Here is an 8,237-nt window from a genome sequence, read left to right as displayed (position 1 = left end):
TCCCTTTTCCACAAACTTTGGAAGTCTCCCCCCCCCCTGCCACACCCCCACCCCCCCTTGTCTGCTGAGAGCTAGAATGAACAGCACGCCTACTGTGCCAGCCGCTGGTGAGTGTGTAACAGGTTTTCAATGCTGCTGATTTTGCTTTTCGCTGATTAACAAGGCGAAAGATCTTTTCATATGTTTATCTGCTGTTTAGTTTTCTTCACAATTGAAATGCCATTCACATGTCCTGGTCATTTTTCTATTGATTTAAAAAACCATTCTTATTACTCCACAGAAATGATGTATATTTGAGTATTAGTTCTTTGTGTTGCAAATAGAACCCTCTGACTTATCCTTTCACACTTTTTTTTTTGGAGAGGTTTTCGCTACAGGGTGCGTGCGCTCGCCAGACAGACAGAGACATAGAGACAGAAAGCGAGAAATCCTTTCCCACTTGTTAGAGTAGTTTTGATTTTGTTTTTCAAAACAGAAGTTCCAGAAGTTTTGGCTAAATGAAATTTTAATATAGTTGAAATGATCAGTATTTATTCTTATAATTTGTGTTTTCTGTGTCTTTAAAATAAATCCTTCCTTATCCCAAGACCAAAGATAGTGTCCTCTATTACCTTTGAAATGCTTCAGAAGCCTATTACTTTTAAGTTTATAATCCATCTGTAACTGAGTTTTCAGATAATAGTATGATGCGGGGATTCCATGGACTAATTTTTTTATTCCAGGTGGCTGTCTTTTCCATAACTTATGCTGTCCCTCTGTGTGAGTCCTGGACACAGGTTCTGACACACCTAGGGTTGGCTCGTGACCCCTCTGCTGCATCCCCCGCTCCCAGCTCCATGGCTGAACTGACAGACTTACCATGTTCTTTTCTGAAATCTGTTCAATGCTGGAGACATAGATAGACACTTTCACAGGCACAGGGGCACCTACGGTATAGGAGGACACTGTTACATGAGCAGTAAGATAGGGGATAAGAGTAGGGACTCAGGAACACACACACACACATAGACATGGTCATAATACACATACACATATGGACATATTCACATACTCATTCACACACAGGCATGTTCATTTATGCTATCATGCCCACAGATACATGGGCACATGTATTAACACATGTGCACTCACAAACATGCTTACACATGCACTCACAAACATGCTCACATATAGGACCATACTCAAACCCACTCGTATATGAATATCCTCACAGCACACATGCTCATACCCTCACACATGTAAACATGTTTATACTCATTAGAACACTCATTTGCTCACACATGAACATGCTTTTGCACATGAGGACACAGCCACATCACGCAATATATGAACATGCTCACATACTCACATCAATACAACTCGTTCACGTATGTGGACGAGCTCACAAATATACTAACACATGAGCAGGCTCCACAGACACTCACATATATTCACCCCACACACACATATTCTAGTACATGCATGTGCTCACACATTCATTTACCCAGAAACATGGTCACACAGTCACTGGCACATTCACAAACACATTCTTACACACTCACACTTCCACACACACTCATACTTGTGGACATAGTGCACTCACACACTCACTCCCACAAAAGAACTCACCAGCTTCTACGTACATACTTATACACATTGACTCACCTGTATACATTCATACACAGGTGTACTCACACATTCACTCATGCAAACTTATAAACATGTATGCTCACATACTCATCTGCACATGAACACTCATACACTCACAGTCACACACACACATGCTCACACATTCATTTTTCACAAAGTAACATGTCTGTGCTACTTTGTGCTTGTAAATTTACTGCCATACAACATACCGAAGCTAGTGCACTCATGTATGAACACATGGATTTACTCATAAACATGGACATGTTCACATACACATGCACTTACACATTCATATAGAGGCACATGCTCACACATCGATTGTACGTGAACATGCTCACATGCACTCACACATAGGTACACATCTACTCGTTTACACGTGAACACCCTCACCATTTGCTTGCATGTTATCACACTCACAGCATTCACTTCTACACAGCAGGCTTACATGCATACATGTGCTCACACATTACTTCCCCACTCTCAACCACACAAATATGATTCCACATTCACTCATATGCAGACCTGCTCACAGACACAGGTGCAGAGCTCACAGGAGCACTCATGCATGGACATACAAACATTCTCGCACACTCACTTGTTCACACAGCCTGCATCTTGGCTCCTTGGAGACTCATCGCTTTGCAGTTTTTGTCAGGAAGGTACTTAGAGTGCTTCATGCTGTGTTTTCTCTTTATTTTGCCCTGACCCCGTCCTTTCATCAAGTCATGAACCAGGCTGTGCTCTGAGTGCTGTGAGGTTAGTGCTGTCAAGATCCCCATTTTACCATGGAAACCATGGCTCAGAGAGGGCAGACGACTTATTCAAGATCACACAGCTAGCAAGTGCCAAAGCAGGTTCAGACCCTGAATTTGTGTGCCTATGTCAGCGGGCATGAGAATGAATGTGTGAGCTTACTCATGTGTATATGAGAACATGTCGATGTGTGAGCGTGTTAATGTGTATCTGTGAGTGAATGAATTTACAAGTGTGTGAAGTGTGTGCTTGTGAGCATGTTTGTGTGTGAGCGAATTTGTGAGCACGTTTATGTGTGTCTGTGGATACATGACTGCTAATCAACGTGTGACTGAATTTATGAGTGTTAGCACATTTGCATGTGAGTAAATTTGTGAGTATGCATGCATCTATATGGATGTGTAAGCATATTTGTGTATGAGGGAATTTGTGTGTTTATGTATGGAGTCGGTAAGTTCACTGTAAGTGAGCATGTTCATGCATGTGAACATATCGATGTGACTGTTCAACAGTGAGAATGAATGTGTGGACTCACATATGTGGTATGTCTGTGTGTGAAAGAATGCATGATCATGTTCGTGTGTGTGTGGATGTGTGAGTATAAGTGAATGTGCGATCGTGCTCATGTAGGTGTGTGAGTGAAGTCATGAGTGTGTTCATGTGAGTGAGTGAAGTGAGGGTGCCTCTGTGTGTTCATGTGTGAGTATGACTATGTGTGTCAGTGTCTTTCCTCTGATAGGACTTGAACGTGGTGTGCGTGAGTGGGCAGACACAGCATTACTGCCCACTCCTCAGCTAGAACGAGTCCACCCAGAGTCCACCCAGCCCCTAGTGGGGCCGCCACTGTGTGCAGCGCATGGCATGGCTGCCAGGGAACCACCTCTGGTACTCATGATGCAGCCCACTGCTTTCTCTGGGGCTGACTACCCAGAGGCTGAGCTGCCGAGGGGACACTGTGATCCCAAGTCCAGTGCTTCACAAACCAAAGTGCTACAGGGACTGGGTGTGTGAACTGCAGTTGAGAAGCCAATGGGCCGATGGGCCTCTGCATTAGGGCACAGCCCAGACTGCTGCAGGAGGGCTCTGGTGAACAAGCCCAGGGAAGTGCAATGTGGGGATGAGGTTTGTAGAGCCACGGTTCTTGATTACCACCTACCCAGCCTCACACACCTTCAGAGGAAGGAATCCGTGTTAGGCATGCAACAAGGCCCTAGGGCTTGGCAGCTGGTTGGCCCCCCTTTCTCATCAGACCCAGCCCTATGATGCAATGCTGGGGGCCCTGGAAGGTCAGGGCAGAAATCTGACGAGGGCTCCCAGCTGAAGGGGCTAGAATGCTGTGCACACTCCCCTTGCTGAGCCATGTGCCCTAGGCCCAGGGATGCAACCCCAAAGGGAACACTTCTCTAAGTTGTCCACCTAAAAGGGCCACTTGTGTGCTGGCAGTGGTCAGGATGGGAGCTCAGCTGAGGTGCCCCATCTCTTCTTCTCAAGGCCTCCCTTCCCAAGGAAGCAATAAAGCTCCCGTCTGAACCAGACCACTGTCAGGCAAGGGCCTTGTATGCAGGCTATGTGTGGGTATGTGGGAGGAGGTGGTCAAGACCTGCAACCGCCCTACTCCAGACACAGTCCGTGCGTATTGGGAGGCTGTACAGGGAGTCGTGGAATCTCCAAACCATGAATGCCTGGCCCTGTTGTCCCACCAACTGGTCTCCCCACACCCCTGCCATCCAACAGCCCCAGACTTATAGCCTATAGTGCCCCTTCTGACTAAATGCCAGAAGGCCCCAAGCTGTCCTTGGCCTCACTGCTTTATTGATACCATTTCACCAGATCAATACAGGGACCTGTCTTTTCTCACATACTCTGGGTCTGCATGCCCACAAAGATGAATGGAACCCTTCCCCTTGAGATGGTGGTGTGGAACTGCAGACCTACTGTGCACCAAACACACAGGGCAATGCCAGCCCCTGCCCCTTCCCCCATGCTGAGAGCCTGCACAGATGGAAACCTGGTCCCAAAACAGTGGGGAGAATGTACCTGAAGGACTCAAATGGTTGTTGGCCAGCATTTGCTGACAGGCATGAGACCAAGGCAGGGGGAATCTGAAATGGTTACTCCCGTTTCCCCCCCCCACCCCCCCAACACACACACCATGCTTGCTGCAAGTGACGTGAGTAGATTCTGGCCAGACTCTAACACCTGGATTCCTGTGTACTCAGACCTCATTCCCTCGGGAGCCTACCCAGAAGAGGCACTGCTGCCCTTGCAGTGTAAGTTTATTGAAAGAGCCTGCCTATGCCCTCCCTACCCCAGCTTCCCAGTGCCTTCTGCCCTCACACTCTGGAGCGGAGTGAGCAATGGAGCAAAGGGAAAGCACCAGTCAAGGGTCCTACCTCCGAAGTTTAGGGCCCCAGACAACTGCTTTGATTTCATGGTGGCTCTCCAGGCACTTAGGGCTACTATAATCTGCCACCAAAGGATTAAGGCCAAATTCCCACCCTGAGCCTGTGTGCTCTTTGAAGCATTCCAAGGCCCCTATTCACGAAGACCTCTATATGCACAGACCGGACCCACCAGGAGTCAGTAACTTTTCAGGCTGGGTACCCAGTTGGACCTCCGCAGGAAGTCAAGAGCCTTTTTTGGGTAAGTCCCCTGGCTCTTCAGCTCATTCTGCTTCCTTTGAGTTGGAATGTGACAAACTTCCATGTAACATTTCCTTTCTTTTGTCGCCTTTGGTTTTCTGAGTGTCCCCTGGGGCAGAGAATATCACTTTTGTGTGGGGTGCAGGCAGGTTGCCTGCCACTTAAAGCTGTGTGGTCCAGACCAGCTGCCCTTTCCAAGGAGACAGGGTAAAGAGAACTCTATGGAGAAACCGACATGTTGACTTCCTGGAGGTTTGTTTGTGTGTGTCAGTCTCCTTGTCATTTCTCATCTCTGCTGCAGATCCGAGTGCCAGGCTGAAGAGTTTCCATTTTATCTGGCAGGTAGATGAAGCCCTGGAAAGTTCCTGACATGATCAGGTTATGAAGAACTACAGTTTGTGTGTGTGTGTGTGTGTTAAGGTTTTTGCCACAGGGTGCGTGTGCTCGCCGGAGACACAGAGACAGACAGTGAGAGGGAAAGTGAAAAATCATTCCCCAGGGAGGATGACCATGCTACAATCCCTTTTCTTTCACTTTCCTCTTGGGATTTCAGGCAAAAATGCACATGCTCCCAGTATGATTTTCAAGCCACTGGGCCCAGGACTCAAACCCATAGCTAGCCATGTGGGAGTTCAGCACCTTAATCACCACGCCACCTGCTGGCCCCACTGACTGCAGTATATTGAGTGGACTGAACTTGGTGGGAGCTAGAGGGCTGCGGAAGGTGGAGCCAAATGGAAGTGCCTGGGACGGGATGGGTTCAGTAAACTAGACAGAGCCAGTCACGCCCCAGTTAAACTAGCTGAATGGGGCAAGGGCCCAGAGTGCAAAGAAAATGCTCAAGTAGAAGAATGTGTGTCCTTCCCATAGCTGGAACAGGGAACTCTAGCTGAGAAACCTGGTGTGCTGTGTCTGTGGTTACCTCCTGTCCAGGCACACCATTGTAAGGAGTGTGCCCCAGGAGCAGAGAGGTGGGAGAAATTCCAGGGGGTCAAGGAGAAAGCCAGGAGTTGGGAGCCTGGGAGTGACCCTTTGTAGGATCAGGAAGGTGGGCTCCGCAGAGCAGAGGCGTAGCAGCTTCGTGGGCTGGGGGGGGGTGCTTCTGGTCACTTCCGGCTGGCTGGCTGGCTGTGTCTCAGCTCTGCTTCACCTCCACAAAGGCCCCTAGTGTCTGGGTGTAGCTTACCTCCAAAATTTGGTCGCAGACGGACATCATAGCTCGACAGCACCCTGTCCAAAATCTTGTGAACCACAGCTTCATTTGCACAGTTTTGGCTGAAACAGAGAAGTCACCAGTAAATGTTGGTTGCTGTGTGGCTGACTTGCTAGCGCCCACTTGTCAGGGCCTCCCCTTCTCCTGCACACGCAGTTATGTCCAGTCACACAGGTACGCACTCTCCCGCTCCCTCCCTCTCCACAGTGAGTCAGCCAGAAGTGCAGCAGTGACGCACTTTTCTTTCTCCCTGCCCTCTCCCTCCTCAGCTTTTATCGAGGGGGTGGGGCAAAGACCAAATCCTTGTTACCAGGCAGGACTGGGGGAGGGAGGGGAAGAGGAGAGGCATCAGAGAACGGGAAAGAGGGCAGGTGCGAGCCCTCCACAGATACATTCCGTCAACCCCTAAAGGAGGCCCGCCTTGTGATCAGCCTGGACGCTGCTCTTCAGGCGGGGAGGAGCCCCTCATGCAGGGCCATCTGATAGCCCCAGGAAAATCATCTCCTCTCAGTGCCCTCTTGAGCCAAACCAATGTTCTTCAGCTCCAAGTCATATTTCCCCTACACGGGCTAGGGCCAGGCATCTTGTCAGCATGATTATGACAGCCCTGTTTTTGTACACCTCTGTTTTTCATAATTGGCATATGGTATATGACACACAGAGAAAGTCTTGCTCAGTTAGCAGAGATTTAGGACCCTCATCCAACCAACCATCTCAGATTCTTGGGGCTCGGAGTTGTCCTCGAACAGACATCCACTCTGGGAGCAGGCACCTCTCCGGCTAAGCATGTGCTTCCCATCTGGAGGTGTCTTGGGTGAGCACATATAAGAGGACTCAGTTCAGCTCTGTGGGGAGCTGGGCTTTCAAGAGGTCTCTGACATGCTCACTCCATTCAGCTAGACCTTCAGTGGGGCTCTTATTCCCAAACAGGCCTGTGAATGACAACAGGTCCTGGGTACCACAGATCTTCGATGCACTGCCCAGGGAACCTCAGTCAGCCCCTGTAAGTGTGTGTGTGTGTGTGTGTACACTCCCATGTGCATACGTGTGTGTTTAATGGCGCAGCCTGGTTAAGATGGGTTGAGGGCATTGCACAGGTGTCTGCTGGAATCTTGCCTAATTCCTCCTTTTCTGAATATATATTCATTTCTGGTTTGCCATTTAAAAATTATTCCCAATCATCTTCAATCATAACATTTCATTTTTCAGCATTCCAAAGTGTGCGCATGAACTATTTCCAAATTACAGCAATGCATTCCTTTTTTTCATTAGCCGTGTGCGGGCACCCCGGATGCCGGCCACAACAGACACACGTTTCTGTGTGGCTTACACAGAAAGGCTGACTGTTTACATCTCTTCCCACATCCGCTGCCTGGGTAAACTTGAAACCGAGCACAGAAAAAACCAGGACGCTTCCAACATTTTCCCTGGAGTACAACTGCGCACTCACCTCAGGCCACACGGCCAGGCACATGCAGCCACAGGTCGCACCGCCTGGGCTCCAGTGACGCCGAGTTAATTTCTGTCTGTTACACTGGAGAGTCCCTCACCTCTCAACACACACAGGCACGAACACGCGCGCACGCCTCGGGGAATGCACTACAATCCGGACTCAAACAGGTGTCTCTTCTGTCGATGTTTGTGAACTGCCCACCACCCCTCTCACCCTCAATCCCACAGGTGCTAAAGGACTTGACTGAGGAAAGCTGCTGGGGACGTTAGTCCTCGGGGAAGCGCCCCCCACCCCCAAGTCGCAATCAGGCGCCACAGTAACAGGTGGGCTTAAACACAGGGCTCCATCTCAACCTGTCCCCTCTCCCCCGCCCCATTCACCTCTACTGGGACCCTCAGCCAGGACCCGCGCGCCAGAACCCAGAACTCCTCGAGGCCAGGTCTGAGTCTCCCCCATCCCCCAGCCCGCCCGTCCAAGATGCCCGAGGCCGTCTGCCTGTCCCCATCCCCACCACGTCTGGCCTGGCAGCGCCCCGCTCACCACTTAA

The 8,237-nt window shown here is 49.6% G+C and overlaps 1 protein-coding gene across 1 annotated transcript in view; it reads right to left on the bottom strand.

The window, feature by feature from the left end:
* The window catches only part of GABRQ (gamma-aminobutyric acid type A receptor subunit theta), a 17,709-nt gene extending 10,673 nt beyond the window's left edge, over positions 1 to 7,036 (bottom strand). Inside the window, exons 1-3 of the mRNA XM_006168037.1 lie at positions 6,948 to 7,036; positions 6,211 to 6,299; positions 859 to 926 (exon numbers count right to left, since the gene is read on the bottom strand). Of these exons, the coding sequence (XP_006168099.1) occupies positions 859 to 926; positions 6,211 to 6,299; positions 6,948 to 7,036 (246 nt within the window). The remainder of the gene's footprint in view (positions 1 to 858; positions 927 to 6,210; positions 6,300 to 6,947) is intronic.
* Positions 7,037 to 8,237: the final 1,201 nt, after the last annotated feature.

This window comes from Tupaia chinensis, unplaced genomic scaffold (genome assembly GCF_000334495.1).
Source record: "Tupaia chinensis unplaced genomic scaffold, TupChi_1.0 Scaffold145456_1, whole genome shotgun sequence".
Classification (NCBI taxonomy): Eukaryota; Metazoa; Chordata; class Mammalia; order Scandentia; family Tupaiidae; genus Tupaia; species Tupaia belangeri.
Note: the sequence above shows the minus strand (reverse complement) of the source record. Positions and strands in the feature narration are given on the sequence as shown.